Source organism: Hemitrygon akajei, chromosome 14 (assembly GCF_048418815.1).
Source record: "Hemitrygon akajei chromosome 14, sHemAka1.3, whole genome shotgun sequence".
In the NCBI taxonomy this organism is placed as follows: domain Eukaryota; kingdom Metazoa; phylum Chordata; class Chondrichthyes; order Myliobatiformes; family Dasyatidae; genus Hemitrygon; species Hemitrygon akajei.
In genome coordinates, this window is record NC_133137.1 from 15884659 (window position 1) to 15901458 (window position 16800).

The window sequence follows — 16800 nt, forward strand, 5'->3', positions numbered from 1 at the left end:
CTAGTCTGCTCTAAATTTCTCAGTACAATGATTGAAAACTGAATGCCAAAACAGAATCAATGAATTCTGTCCTACAGCAGATATGCTTCTGATTACGGAAACTGCAAAATTATTGCTACTTACTGTAATTATTGAAAGCAAAGGAATCTTCTTTGAGGTTTTTAAACAGCAATTTTGAACTATTTTTTAGATTTTAACTATAAATTTAGAATATTTTTATAAGACTGTGGAACAGACGCTTAAAATCATTTCATTGCCAAATAAAAAAAGTTCTTAAACAAATCTTAGTCAATCATTTGTCTCACTACTGGATTTCACATCTATAAGATGTTGGTACATACAGAATAGTGCTCATTTTGTAACTACAGAGTCAAATTTTCTCACCTAACTTTGCTTCCCAGTCCTCCTTATCTGCTTTGCGTTTTTCTCCAGGTACTGCCTGTTTCTGGGCCTTTTTGGCAGCCTTCTTTTCAGATTTGGTTTTCCTCCTTTGCTCTTCCTGCTTTGTCAGCAGGGCTTCTTTCTCTGCAGCCTGGGGAGAAAAATGAAACAATTTAAAGCTACTTCTTAAAAGCCTCAATTCCACATAGGAGTTTCTTTCTTTCTATAGTATTTAAAGGTAATCTTTGTGGCTCGGTAAAGTTAAACTGAGAAGTATCAACAAAGTTTAATATAAATTACATGATCACGTCTAATTTCACAAAGCTGCTGCCACGCACCTATATATAACAAGTATTCTTATTCATGACTAAAATCAATTGTTAAAATAGAGGCATTCAATGTTCCAGATGATAAAGGTTATGTTGAGGCTGGGTTGTCCCCTTGGTTTTGTTTATAAAACGGTAAGGTCCATTGTCGTTCTGGGAGGGACTGGAGTTTGATTTATGTAATGGACACCTTCTATCATAACACAATGCTGATATATGTCCACACCATGATTAAGTAATTCCCTTACCAATATTTTCTAAATTAATTTCAGTTCTACTGCATTCACAAAATATTTGTTTGCATGTATTTTATAATACTGACATTTTCATTCTCTTTGAGCAGCAATTAAAATTATTTAGCACCAAGTCTCCCAGCATGATGCTTTACTAGAATTGCAATGATCAAAAATTTAAATCAATTGTTCTTCACAGTAGTGACAAAAAAAATTAAAACTTCCTTCCGATTCACTGTTGAGTGGAGAGTCAACTATCAATTTCCATGTTATGTATTATCCCTTTATGGCATATTTTAGGTGCTTTGCTCAACATCAGATTTGTAACACAACAGATCTAGGGGCACAAATTGCTATCAGTGCTTAACTCTGGTCTCCAGTAATGGAGATTCTACACTATAAGAGAATTCAGAAAGCAAGTCATTCCAAGGCAGCAACACACACCTTCAGCTGTTATCACCTGCTAGCCTCCCTGAATATACAATGACAATCAATTTTTACAGAGCATCTCCCTCGGTAATGACCGAAGCTGCAAAAGGCATCCCAATGTGCATGGAAGAACCTCTGGCAGTATTACTAAAGATGCTCATGCTGCCAAGAAACACCAAGCACTTACTTTGGCTCTCCACTCATTTACTTGATTGATTCTGCTCTCAGTCTTTTCTACAGCTAGGTCCCAGTCCTCCAAAGACCCTAAAAAAGAAACAAATATGTGTTGTACTTCCCATTTACGTCTCTGAAATTATCAATGATGAATCAGTGTTAAAAAAAGATCTTTTCATTGTTCTGAAGCTGCTAAAATCAATTAGTACTTTGACTCACACTTTGAAATTTGATTTAAAAACTCATCACATTTTTCTACTCAGTGGTGAAACTACAAGGACCTGTTTGAATCTGGGACTGAAAACACTACATGACATGATGTTGGTTAGATTACTACAATAAGATTCCTTCCTTTTTACTCAGTCCAACTGCAGCAGATGTGAAAAATAATCATAGGTTTCTGTTCCTGACTACAATCCAGTGACACTGAGTGTAAACATTCCATTCTTTATACTGTTGATGAGGTCTGCCAATGGTCACGTGCAAGTCACAGCCATTTCGCTAGCGGAATATATATTGATCCACGTAGTTTCAGTCACTTAAACTTTAAAGTGCAAGTTTCAATTTTAGTAGTTTCAGAACACTGAAACTCTCTTATATAGAGAGATCTATATTGTAGAATATGTGTGTTTATATCATTTATATTTGAGTGCGTGTATGTACAGTTGCAAGAAAGTTTGTGAACCCTTTGCAATTACCTGGTTTTCTGCATTAATTACTCATAAAATGTCATCCAATCTTCATCTAAGTCACAGTAATAGAAAAACACAATCTGCCTAAACTAATAACACACAAACAATTGTACTTTTCACATCTTTATTGAACACGTCATTTAATCATTAACAGTCCAGGCTAGAAAAAGAATGTGAACCCTTGTATTTAATAACTGATGGAACCCCCTTTAGCAGCAATAACCTCCACCGAACATTTCCTGTAGCTGCTGATCAGACTTGCACAACAGCGAGGAGGAATTTTAAACCATTTCTCCATACAAAACTGGTTCAGTTCATCAATATTTCTGGGATACCTCACATGAACAGCCCTCTTCAGGACATGCCAAAGAATCACAATTGGGTTAAGATCTGGACTCTTACTTGGCCATTCCAAAGGATAATTTTCTTCTTTTTAAACCATTCTGTTGTTGATTTACTCTTGTGTTTCAGATCATTGTCTTGTTACCTCATTCAACTTTTATTGGGCTTCAGGTGACAGACCTCTACCCTAACATTCTGTAAAATGTCTTGACACAATTTTGAATTCATTGTTCCCTCAACATTTGCAGCTATCCAGATTCTGAGGCAGCATAGCAGACACAAACCATGATGTTCCTTCCACTATGCTCCACAGTTGGGATGAGGTTTTGGTGTTGGTGTGCAGTGCCCTTTTTCCTTCGAACATAGCAGTGTGCATTTCTGCCAAAAAGTTTGACTTTTCTCTCAGCTGTCCACAGAACTTTGTCCCTAAGTGTTGGGGAACATCCAGATGGTCTTTTGCAAACTTGAGATATGCAGCAATGCTTTTTTTGGAGAGTAGTGGTTTCAGTGTTTTTCTTATAGTGGACACATGAACAGAGACTTTAGCAAGTTCTAGAGATTTCTGCAGGTCTTTTGCTGTAACCCTTCAGTTCTTTTTCACCTCCTTCAGCACTGCACATTGTGCTCTTGATGTGACCTTTGCAGAACACCCACACTAGAGAAAGCAGCAACAGTATTGAATTTCTTCCATTTGTAGACAATTTCTCCTACTGTGGACTGATGAACATTCAAGTCTTTGGAAATGCTTTTGTAGTCTCTTCCAACTTCATGCATCTCTACAATTCTTCTAAGGTCCTCTTAAAGTTGTTCTGATCGAGGCATGGTGCCCATAAACAGATCTTCCTTGAGAAGAACAGGCTCTGTCAATAACCTGACTTTGTGTGCCTTTTTTTTATATATAAATAGGGCAGGACATCTCTACAACACCACACCTCCAAGGTCACCTCATTGATTGGAACATCTAACTCCAAATAGCTTTTGCAGAAGGCATTACCTCAGAGGTTCACATACTTTTTTGAGCCCAGACTGTGATTGTTTAAATGGTGTACTCAGAAATGACAAGAAGTAGTACAATGTTTGTGTGTACTACAAACTTTAGGCAGATTGTGCTTATCTATTATTGTGACTTAGATGAAGATCAGAACAGATTTTATGAGTAATTAATACAGAAAACCAGTTAATTGCAAAGGGTTCACAAACTTTTTCTAGCAATTGTATATATGTATGTACTATGTGTATCCATATGTGTACATATGCACTTACACATATGCATACACACATTTACATATACACACACATTTATTTTATATTTTCCCCCAGGATAAAAACAAAACACAAGAACAATTTCCATTTGTACCCTTTGGTCAATCCCTTTTTGATAAAGATATTTAAGATTTATCAATTTGTTTGAAACTATAAGAATCCAAACCTTCTCAAAAAAACTTTCCACTCTTATAGGATAGGACAGATTCTTGAGATCACTTTTTTTCCCATCTTAAACCCATTAAGAGCAAAGAGCCATTATCTTATATACTACCTTCTGACAAGATATGGTTGCACTCAATACCTCAGGACCCACTACTACCAGGAAGCAACATTGAGAAAAACAAATCTTAAAGTGCTAATATCATCAAGAATTTCAAGGAGGTATTCATCTGCTGAGACTCCAAGGGAACTTAAAAGTCCCTAGGTCTGAAGCTCTCAGGAGAATGTCAGTATTTTCAGAGGTCTGTCCCTCATGTCATGTACCTGTCTGAAAAGTAACTTTACAAATATCAAAACCACAGAACATAATTTTGTTTTACTTGTTGTTATCCAGTTATCTATCATACTGCAACGCTGTATACGCTCTCTGCAGTCACATAAGATATTGCCAAGGTCTCGGTACTCTTTATCCATCGCTTTAACATTTTAAGTTTGCGTACCCTCTACCCTCTCAAAGGTGAGCAGCACATCACAGACATGCTCAGGATAGTCGGTGGTACACTGTACTGCTCGATGCAAAGCCTTCCTGCAGTGCTGGGGATCACCATGAGCTCTGTAAGAACATCATATGCAGATTTTTTTTTAAAATCAAATTGCTTCTTAACATAGGCAGGTACAGATAAAAATGGTGACAATTATAATCTTCCTGATTGAACCCACAGATCCAATAGTACTGACTGGTTACACTGCATTGTTTCTGATCTCAGAATTGTGATTCCTTTCTATCCCTGTTGATCAGAATGATTTTTAACAATACATCTTATTTTAAATAACTTTATTATTCATTAGCCACCTCATTAATCTTGACTGCCCAGGTATTTTTATTACTATATATATTCTGACCTTTACACTTATTTTTTTTAAAAATTCTACTATTTCCAAATAACTTATCTGGTTACTGATCATCTCCTTTACCAGATTAAAATCTTATCAAAGATCATCTTACTCCTTTCCGCTAGGTCTGGTTTTCCACAGATACAACAGCATTTGAAAGGTTGACAGCTGGACAGAATTATGGAAGAATGTCAATGCCAGCGTACATCAACAGCTGTTTCATCCAGTGCCTTCAGGACAGGTTGGAAATTAAATAAATCAAATACAAGTAGTTGTTCGATAGGGCTAACATTCTTACCGTTCCAAATTGAAATACTCCAACCACATGTTGGCATACTTTGCATTTCCTTTGCTCATGATTCTATCCCAGAGCTCACGGGCTTTCTGCATGTTCTTGCAGAGTCTTGCCTATAAAGAATTACAGAGAGAGGCAACCAATAACCATGATACAATTCAATCTTCCAGCGATGAAACACTTACCATAAACCCCATCTCCACTGCAGAAGAGATAAGTCACTCTTAGCACAGTTCACCTATCAGGAACACAGTACATGATGCAAGCCAGACTTTCTCATCTGTCATAATTTCTGGACGTGGGCAGGGCACACTCCCTCTGTACTCAGGAATGTATATAAAGCAACTTTATTCTCAAGAGGCGCACTGTGAAAACCATATTTCTCTATATTCCTACATAACACGAGGCAGTGCGTAAAAAGAGCTACCTTTCAGTCAGGTCCACGTTCAAGATTAAAAAGCAGAGCTTTGTGTCAGTTTTCTCTGAGTTGGATAACCCATGGCAGGGAGTATGATAGAGAGCTACCTTTTAATCAGGACAGCAATTGAGATTTTAAAGGCATAGTTAGGCAGCAATTTACAACTGAGCTTTGACCAGTGACTAATCAGCGTTTGCAATTGATTAACACGGGCAAGTTAAAGGAAGGCAGTGGCAAGTGCACGGCCATCATCTAAGTGGACAGAGTCAGAGTGATGATCTCGTGGCTTCAGTCAGAGAAAGCAAAAGAAATGCTCTAGGCTAGGTATTTTTTTCCTTCCCTTCTTTATATCTGCCCACCTAGGATAGCAGAGATGCCAGACGGGATAGCTGAATGCTCCTTTTGCAGGATGTGGGAAGGCAGGGAGATATCCAGTGTCCCTGACAACTACAAGAAGTGCATCCAGATGCAGCTTCTGACAATCCACATTAAGGAGCTGGAGCTTGAACGAGATGAACTCTAGATCATTCAGGAGGCTGAGGGGGTGATAAATCCCCCAAGGCTATTGCAATATTGCGTGCATTTTCTATCTCCCGTTGGAATTTATGGACCACATCCTTATTATTGTTTGGGGGTCAGTATACAATGCCCATCAGTGTCTTTTTACCCTTGCAATTACTTAGTTCTATCCAGAAAGATTCAGCACCTTCTGTCCCTATGTCACCCCTTTCTAATAATTTGATTTTATTTTACCAACAGAGTAACGGCGCCCCCTCTGCCTTCCTGCCTGTCCTTTCGATACAATGTGTGTCCTTGCTGGTGGGGGGGGGGGGGGGGGTTGACCTAACAGAGGAGAGTCACAGTGGTCACCTCTAGCACTGAGTTTGCATCTGTGACTCACAAGGGAAAGGGGGAGAAAAGGCACGCTATGGTGATAGAGGATTTGTTAGTTAAGGAAAGGACAGGAGGTTCTGTGGGCGAGGACAAGATTCCTGGATATGTTGCCTCCTGGGTGCCAGGGTCTAGGATATCTTGGAGAAAGGCCTCAGCATTCTTAAGCGGGAGTGAACAGCCAGAAGTCATGGTCCATGTAGGTACCAATGACATGGGTAGGACGAGTGAGGAGGCTCTGCAAATGGAGTTCAGGAAGTTTGGTGCCAAGTTAGGGGCAGGGTCATGAAGTTATCATTACTAGAGAGAAGGTTCTCAGGAAACTGAAAGGTCTGAAGGTAGATAAGTCACCTGGACCAAATGGTGTACACCCCAAAGTTCTCAGAGAGGTGACTGAAGAGATTGTACAGGCATTAGTAAGGATCTTTTCAGAATCAGTAAGTTCTGGAATGGTTCTAGAAGACTGCAAAATTGCAAATGTTACCCCACTCTTCAAGAAGGGAGAGAAGCAGAAGAAACTGTAGGCCAGCTATTCTGACCTCAGTGGTTGGAAAGATGTTGGAGTTGATTATCAAGGATGAGGTCTCAGGGTACTTGAAGTCATATGATAAAATAGGCCATAATCAGCTTGGTTTCCTCAAGGGAAAATCTCGCCTGATGAATCTATATGAATTCTTTGAAGAAACAACACACAAGATAGACAAAGGAGAATCAGTCTATGTTGTGTACTTGGATTTTCAGAAAGCCTTTGACATATCGCCACACATGAAGCTGCCTAACAATCTCTGAGCTCATGGTACTATAGGCAAGGTTCTATCACGGATAAAGTACCGGCTGGTCGGCAAGAGGTAAAGAGTGAAAATAAAGGGAGCATTTTCTGGTTGGCTGCCAGTGACCAGTGGTGTTCCACAAGGGTCTCTGTTGGGACCAACTCTTTTTACATTATATGTCTGATTTGGATGATGGAATTGACTGCTTTATTGCAAAGTTTGTAGTGTTATAAGTGCTGAGCAGACCTGATGGAAATGGGGTGAAGAGTTAACCATCCCCCCCCCCCCCCCCACTTGAGAACTATGAACTATGCTGCTACTGAGAGAGAGAGAGATGAAGCACAGAGGCAGGGACATCTGCTACAGAAAAGAGAGAGAGAGTGAGACATTTGATTTATGTATTATGGCTTTTTCCTGGATTGTTTACCTTTCGCTGCAAGGACGTTACTTTGCTTGTTAACATTCCTAAGGAGACAGCAGGAGTGGCCTGATTTGATGGACATGGTCATTTTGAATTGATGGATGGCTGATACCCCGTCAGTGGGGATAAAAGACAGGTGTGGGGAGACACCCCTCAGAGACACACCAGTGGACACTGACCGAGTGTGGTGCACCCACAGAAAGGTGGGGGCTTCAGAGACTGAACCAGGAGATCAGTCAACAAAGCTCACAGTGTGACGGCAGGGCTGGTGGGGACTTGTGTGTGTGTCCACTCATGCCAGAGTGACGAGTCCACCACAGAAGAACAGTCAAGCTGAGGACGGAGGGGTCATAACTGAATGACCACACCGATACGACGGAATCAGAATACAACAGAAGGTTTGCTGGCTGCAGCTGCTCAATCTCTTGCTCGTTCTCTCTCTCTCCAACAACTTACAATACAACAACCACAACTACCTCAGCACACATGAACTGAACTGAACTCTATATTCTCCTATGACAATTCATTTACCCCAGACATTGATAGTTTATTATTGTTGATTATTATTCCTACACTTCTATGTTTATCATTGCTTACCTGTCTTATATGTATATTTTGCATTTTTGATACTGTATTGTGTAGTTTACTAATAAACACCTTTAGTTTTCAGTACCACCAACGGATTCTTCTATTTCTGCTGGTCTGTAAACCCAGTTACGGGGTACGTAACAGTAGATGAGAGGAAGATAGGTGGAGGGGTAGGTAGTTTTGAGGAAGAGGCTACAGGAGGGCTTAGACAGGTTAGGAGAATGGTTAAAGAGATGGCAGATGGAATACAGTGTCAAGAGGTGGATGGTCATGCACATTGATAGAAGAAATGAAAAGTTTGACTACGTTCTAAGTGGAGAGATTTTTTTTTAAATGAGGCGCAAAGGGACTTGGGAGTCCTTGTGCAGGATTCTCTAAAAGTTCATTTGTAGGTTGGGTCTGTGCTAAGGAAGGCAAACGCAATGCTCGTACTCATTTCATGAGGACTGAATACAAAAGCAAGGATGTAATGTTGAAACTTTCTAGAGTACAATACTGGTGAGGCCTCACTTGGAATATTGTGAGCAGTTTTGAACATCTTATCTTAAAAAGGATGTGCTGAAACTGGAGAGGGTTCAAAGTTGTTCACGAAAACGATTCCAGGATTTATTCACTAGAATTCAGAACAATACAGGGTGACCTAATTGAAACCTATCGAATGGTGAAAAGACTTGATAGAGAGGATGTGGAGAGGATGTTTCCTATGGGGGGGGGGGGGGGGGGGGGAGAGAGTCTAAGACCAGAGGACACAGTATCAGAATAGAGGGGCATCCGTTTAGAATGGAGATGAGGAGGAATTTCTTTAGCCAGAGTAGTGAATCTGTGGAATTCTTTACCATAAGCAGCTGTGCAAGCCAAGTCTTTATGTATATTTAGGGCAGAGACTGTTAGATTCTTGATTGGGCAGGGTATGAAAGGATACGGGGAGAAGGCAGGAGATTGAGGCTGAAAGGAAAAATGGATCAGCCATGATGAAATGGCAGTACAGACTCGATGGGCCAAATGGCCTAATTCTGCTCCAGTATCTTATGGTCTTATGGAACAACACAGAAACTGAATAAAATACAGATCAAAGCATTTCATACCACATCTTAAAATAGTAATCTGGAATCATCATTTCATTCTTTCAAATGTTTCCAGAGAACAAAATAATGACAAACCAGAATTAATTTAGAAATCACTTAGCTGACTTTATGAAGAATTCCAAAGATAGTTGGTATACCACAATGTATCACTGTGACACCCTCTTAAAGGGCACATTTGGACAAAAATAAAGGTCATACTTTTCATTTATTCTTTGTAATTGAAGTTAAATAGAAACATATTCCTCAAAGTCAACTAAATGATTTGTAAATTAATTCTGGTTTGTCATTATTTTGTTCTCTGGAAACATTTGAAAGAATAGAAAGTCTCCCAATTTCCCTCAGGATCAATAAAGTATGTCTGTCTGTCAGTGATATAAGCAGCAATGTCTGCTACAGACAAATTCCTAGAATGCTTTTTATTTATCTTTTCTTTGTGATGCTTAAATGATGATTCCAGATTACTACTTTAAGATCTGGTATGAAATACTTTGATCTGTATTTTATTCAATTTCTGTACTGTCAGGTTCTTTCATTGGCTTCTTAATTGTTTTTTTATTATCTGGAATACTTTCTTAAATCATCCCACCTCAGTTCCACTTGTCGCCTTACCTCAATTCTTGCCCAATTCTGTAGTATTGTACATGAGGGGTCTCCACTCTCACTGAATCCTGCAAGAAGTCCGGAAATTACTTCTGCTTTGATGTTACAAATCAAAATACCATGTAAAGGACTGAAAACAATTCCTCTAATGAAAACATTAAATTACTTCTCAAACTAAGGAAAAATACTGGATGAAAATAGTAACTCAACCAACCTCATCTTAACTGGGACTATTAGACCAAGTATAAGGTGCAACTCGTCAAATATCTCCCGAAATATACAGTGGATAAAAATCAATTTGGTTAACTGATAAGGGTGTCCACAACTAATTCTGCTGAAATGTGACATACATAATTAATACATCTACCAAAAGTGAAGCAGAATATCAATCACTGAAGTTGCGGGAACTGCACCTGTAATGAATACTCTACGAAGAGTTAATGACATATAAAAATCTATTTCTGCTATTAGTCAGAAATCAAACGAGCATAAATCTTTTCTATAATTGAAGTTTATCTGTTCCACAGAAGAGAGGCAAAAGAATCTAAGCTATTAAATGTGGTTCAGAATTGATCCTCAAGCTGACGTCAAGCTATCATCATTTCCATTCGATGAAATGTTGTGTGACAAAGAATCATAAGAACCTCTAGTGTCGGGCAATCCTCGACAACAATAGGCTTTTAAAAAGTTGTTGCAGTAAATGGTAAGAACAGGTATAGGTTAGTGAAATCATGAGATTAGTTAAAATAGATCTAATAATCGCCAAACAGTAACTTTCTAACTTTCTGTTGTTTCATTGAAATACTACACGATACAAAACCAGTATAAAAAGAGGTGCCTGATAGGGGGAACACAAAGCCTCTCGGGATACCAGGGCCTTGATGTGGCCTAATATCCCGAGAAAATTGGCCATCATTATGTAATACAGAAGCTTCGGTATGAGAGGAAGTATTTGGCCATCCAGTACTGGAAATCATTGTTTTATTTACATTCATAGTCATTTCAAGCTTATCTAATTTGAGCTCTAATGTAACTTAACCAGTGCTCAATTACTTATTCAGTGGACTCTGAAGGGCCGGTAATGGGATGGCTATATTTAGAAAGGTAATTTTGACAGACAGCTATAGATCCATTAACTCAACATCTACAACAAATAAAATCAATCTAAAAATACAAGGTTAATGTGAAAATGGCAGGAATCAAACGTTCTCATCACTTAATGGTCAGATGAATGAATCACCATAACATCTGGCTGCACTGAAACAGCCAGTAATTTGTTTTTGAAATAATAAAGGGCAAACATACTTAGTTCTATATCCTGTTTCAAGTAATCCACGCCACGACTATACGCTGATCTGAGCTCCTCCAACTCTTTACTGGAATCTATTCAAATAAAATGACAAAGAATTAGCAGGCAATAAGCCTCCACCAGGACCAGAGGGGTGAAGAGATTTTATCAGCAAAGTACAGGCTTGGTTTTCTCTGGTGGAAGTAATCACTACTTCCAAATGTCCTGCCGTGTTAGCTTTGCCTTCACTGACAAAGAAAAGCTTAATTGCTCAAATCGCAGTCCTCAATCACTCAAACCCTTCAAATGCTGCTGTGAGAACTGATTCACTCTAAGCATAGCATGCAGATATTCAGAAGCAGTCAAAAGACAAATACAGCACTTTATCTTTTATTTTGTACAACGTGATTCTCTCTCTCATGCATACAGTTGGTAAACAATAGCTGTAGCACTTTGGCAGAAGAGCTCTAACACTGCCCCAATCTGAGTCCAAAGGAACATCATATAAATGAGCCCACACTCAGTTGTTTGGAATGTACCATCTGGTTCACGCTGCAAGTTGCTTTTATCACTCTTATAAATAGCTCTTGTTCCTTTTTACTCTCACTCTTTATTTACTGCACATCTTTCCTTCATAAAATATCGTCAAATACTCTGTGCCATGCATTTCTACACCCAACCTAAGACAATCAAATCCTTCAATCACGTCTCCAGCTACAGGTTTGTGACTTTGATTTGAATTTATTAACAATATTGTATTTCTCTGTATTTTAGCTCCATGGACTTGCACTTATTTTCTTCCATTTCTAATAGCAAGAATCAGAATTTTGAAAAGGTGGTAATAAATCAGCACGTAGGAAGAAGACTGAAAATCTAGCTGAGTGGTACCACACAACAACTTTTTAACTCAATGTCAACAAGACCAAGGAGCTATTTACTGAGCTCAGGAGAGGGAAACTGGAGGTGTAGGAACCGAGGAGGATCAGAGGTGGAGAAGGTCAGCAACTTTAAGTTCCTCAGTGTTTGGATTTTAGAGGACCTGTCCTGGACCCAGCACTTCAAGAGCAGTTACAAGGAAAGCACGATGTCGCCTCTGCTTCCTTAGGAGTCTGCATAGATTAGACATGACATCTAAAACTTTGACAAACTTCTATAGATGTGTATTGACTGGCTGTATCACAGCCTGGTATGGAAATACCAATGCCCTTGAATGGAAAATCCTACAAAAAGTACTGGATACGGCCCAGTCCATCACGGGTAAAGCCCTCCCCACCACTGAGCACATCTACATGGAGTATTGGTGCAGAAAACCAGCATCCATCATCAGGGACCCCCATCACCCAGATTACGCTTGCTTCTCACTGCTACCTTCAGGAAAGTGGTACAGGAGCCTGAGGACTCACACCACCGGGTTCAGGAACAGTTATTATCCATCAACCATCAGGCTCTTGAACCAAAGGGGATAGCTTCACTCAACTTTACTTGCCCTATCACTAAAATGGTGCCATAACCTATGGACTCACTTTCAAGGACTATTCATCTCATGCTCTCAATATTTATTGCTTACTTATTTATTATTAATATCTTTTTGTATTTGCGGAGTTTGTTGTCATTTGCACACTGGTTGAATGCCCAAGTTGGCGCAGCCTCTCAGTGAATCTAATATCCGATTATGGATTATGCTCGCAAGAAAACTAATCTCAATGTTGTATATGGTTACATATGTACATTGATAATAAATTTACTTTGTACTTTTGTATTTTGAACCTTGAAGAATAAATCTGAAAAAATGCTTGCAAGCAACTCCCTCTTCCGCACCAACAACTGCAGCCCTCCAGGATTCTTTCTCCATTCTTCCTCATCTGCTGCTTGAGTTATGTCACCCAATCCGAGTGTCAGTTTCCACAGAATGCTGATGGCACCCTGCTTTTTAGCAACACCTGTCTACTCAACCCATAACTGCCTGGATACTGTCCAGTTCATTGTCTCATATTAAATCACGACTAAGTCCAAACTGTCCCTCAAAAGTAGGTAAACTAAAGACTTTCTTTTCGTCCTTGCATATAATCTCTGTTCCTTTAGCACAAACTTCATAGATGCTTTCTCACATTGACCCACATTGTCTATAACCTCAGTCTTTTTAAGTCAAAGTTCAAAGTAAAATTTATTATCAAAGTATATACATGTCACCACTTACAACCCTGAGATTCTTTTTCTGCAGGCAAACTTAGCAAAGCTATAGAACAGTAACTGAACAGTAGACATCAGGACTTAACTGTAAACAAACTGTGCAAATGCAGATATAAATAAATCACACAATAAATAATGAGCATGAAATAACAATATGACAGAGTCCTTAAATGAGTGCAGCTGTCCCCTTATGTTCAAGAACATGACAGTTGAGGGGTAGTAACCATTCTTGAACCTGGTACTGTGTGTCCTGATGCACCAGTACCCTCTACCCGATGGCAGCAATGAAAAAGAGCGTGGTCTGGGTGATGAGGATCTTTAATGATGGCTGCTGCTTTTCTACATCAAAGTTTCATGCCAATGTGCTTAGTTGTTTGAAGGGTTTTACCCGTGATGTACTGGGCCGAATCCACTACCTTTGTAGGATTTTCCACTCAAAGGCAATGGTATTCCCGTACCAGGCTGTAATGTGCAGTCAGCACACCTTCCACCTCACATCTATAGAAGTTTGCAAAGGTTTTCATTTACATGCCAAATTTCCGCAGACTCCAGAGAAAGTATAGGCACCGTCTTGCTTTCTTCGCAATAATAATATCCTCTCTCACATTCTGGATCCCCGCCCCCTTCAAATTTAGTTTAAACCCCCCCAAGTGTAGAGTTGGGTAAGGGAGAAATACAAAGAGATCTCGGAGTCCTTGTTCATTAGTCACTGAAGGTGAATGAGCAAGTGCAGCAGGCAGTGAAGAAGGCTAATGGAATGTTGGCCTTTATTACAAAGGGAATTGAGTACAAGAGCAAGGAAATCCTCTTGCATTTGTACAGAGCCCTGGTGAGACCACACCTGGAGTACTGTGTACAGTTTTGGTCTCCAGGGTTAAGGAAGGACATCCTGGCTGTAGAGGAAGTGCAGCGTAGATTCACGAGGTTAATTCCTGGGATGTCTGGACTGTCTTACGCAGAGAGGTTAGAGAGACTGGGCTTGTACACGCTGGAATTAGGGAGATTGAGAGGGGATCTGATTGAAACATATAAGATTATTAAGGGATTGGACAAGATAGAGGCAGGAAATATGTACCAGATGCTGGGAGAGTCCAGTACCAGAGGGCATGGTTTGAGAATAAGGGGTAGGTCATTTAGGACAGAGTTAAGGAAAAACTACTTCTCCCAGAGAGTTGTGGGGGTCTGGGATGCACTGCCTCGGAAGGTAGTGGAGGCCAATTCTCTGGATGCTTTCAAGAAGGAGCTAGATAGGTATCTTATGGATAGGGGAATCAAGGGATATGGGGACAAGGCAGGAACTGGGTATTGATAGTAATTGATCAGCCATGATCTCAAAATGGCGGTGCAGGCTCGAAGGGCCGAATGGTCTACTTCTGCACCTATTGTCTATTGTCTATTAATATTTATATGATGGGTCTAAGACAGGTTCTCTGAGATAGTGACATCCAAGAACTTAGAGTTACTGACCCTCTCCACCTCTGATCCTTCGATGATTACTGGCTCATGGATCTCTGGTTTCCCTCTCCTGAAGTCTACAATCAGTTCCTTGGTCTTATTGACATTGAATGACATAAAGTCACAGCCAAATTTTAAACCTCTCATTTTTTTTAAACTTTTTTTTAATTGTGTTTTCAAATAGTTACAGAATAAAAGTGTGTGAAAAAGAAAATATGTGTTACCCATCCCCCCTCCCCTTAACCCCTCCCCCAACACTGCCTACTTTTAACTTCAAAATATCACCGAACACTTTACTTGCATCACCCTATTGATTCCATGACATTATTGTTTTCTCCCAGATATTCCTACAGATAGCCAAATCTTATACCCAAATTTTGAATTAGTTTGACTCTCTCTACCATCTTGACAACATATATCAACCTTTCAAGTCCCAGAGTTTTCTTACCATGATCTATTTCATTGAACAACAAAATTTGCCATTCCCAAACAATTCCTCTTATACAGGGAACTTGACTCAAAGCAGGTACAACTGACAGGGAAATAAGTTAACAAATCTTACAGGGACAAAAGAAGCTGTGGATGCACAAGAAAAGTGCTTCCTGCATTTTTGTGCTCCAGAAATAAAATACTTCCTGCAGCAGTTCACTTTGCGAACACTTTGCCATTTGATATCTTCGTCAAGATAAGGCCAAAAGCACCAACTCACACTTTTATGGTATACCTTGGCTAAAATTCACCCTGCGCCTCAGATAGTCGAGAAATGCCTGCCAGAGCTCCACGTAGTCTGTCGCTTGGATGAACCCGGCATTCAATGCCTTTTCAAAAGTATCTACCAATTATAATTTTAAAAAAAACAGTAGTCAGTTGCACTGAAATGATGCTCTACATTATAGCATTTCATGATTACTGTAATATATTTTAAAATGCATAACAAACCTCCAATTTTCCAAGCACCAGTCTCACCTTCTGCAGAAAATGTATGAAATAATCATCCCAGCAACATCCGTTGCTACATAAGCTGCACTTCCTCACAACTGCCAATCCAGTAAGGTGCCTGTTTAATTCTCCCAGTTTGTCAGTCTCTAATAATGTCAGAACCACTGGAGTGGTAAACGTCAAGCCTTTCTTTTTTCTCAACTAAGGATTCCCTTTTATCTATTCCATTCTGGTTGAGCAGGACCCTACATGCCCATTACTGATGAAATAACAATTTATTTAGTAATTTAAAGGACAGCACAAAATCGTGTGAGGCAAACTCATTGTTGAATTAACTAATTACAGATCATTACCACCATCCCATTTTTAAACCAGCACCACCTCTGTGGTCTTTTCCTATAGTTCTTTACTTATCTCTCTACCATTCCCATTTGTCTTACATCATCTTCTCCTTTATCATTTAATCTCTCTTCCTTTCCATTTTCTTTCCACCCACCCAGCTTCTGAATAAAGTCAATAACACCTGGTTACTAATTCTAAGTAACACAAGTACAGCTTCTTCCTCCATAAAATTTTATTTAACTTTTTAGTATTTACAGCATTTTTCTTTTACTTACAGTATCAAGAATATTTTACTCTTTATACAATTCTAACTAAAATATAACTATTCTTAAAACTACTTCTTTCAATGGCTGACAAAACTAACCCTAAGTTGATAGGTGCCTGAAGTACTGGTTGCTGAAAGAATGCCAGTATTACTCCAAATCCTCAAAACCTTCTAATTTAGGATTCGGATGAGCACAGTCCATTTGTCAGGATAAATGCAATTCCAATAATAGTCCAAATCATCTCAGACAAAAGTCTACACGGCTCCATTCACATTATCAATGCACCTGGGCTGTCAAATGAATGCAGCAAACTTGTAAAAGCTTCTTCATCAGCATCCGCCAAATCTTTAACATCC

At 39.4% G+C, this 16800-nt stretch overlaps 1 protein-coding gene across 1 annotated transcript in view; it reads right to left on the reverse strand.

Moving 5' to 3' along the window:
• Positions 1 to 16800, reverse strand: part of sart3 (spliceosome associated factor 3, U4/U6 recycling protein) — a 42881-nt gene that overhangs the window by 11820 nt on the left and 14261 nt on the right. Inside the window, exons 9-15 of the mRNA XM_073065520.1 lie at positions 15622 to 15729; positions 11270 to 11347; positions 9974 to 10032; positions 5195 to 5304; positions 4503 to 4615; positions 1557 to 1633; positions 385 to 532 (exon numbers count right to left, since the gene is read on the reverse strand). Of these exons, the coding sequence (XP_072921621.1) occupies positions 385 to 532; positions 1557 to 1633; positions 4503 to 4615; positions 5195 to 5304; positions 9974 to 10032; positions 11270 to 11347; positions 15622 to 15729 (693 nt within the window). The remainder of the gene's footprint in view (positions 1 to 384; positions 533 to 1556; positions 1634 to 4502; positions 4616 to 5194; positions 5305 to 9973; positions 10033 to 11269; positions 11348 to 15621; positions 15730 to 16800) is intronic.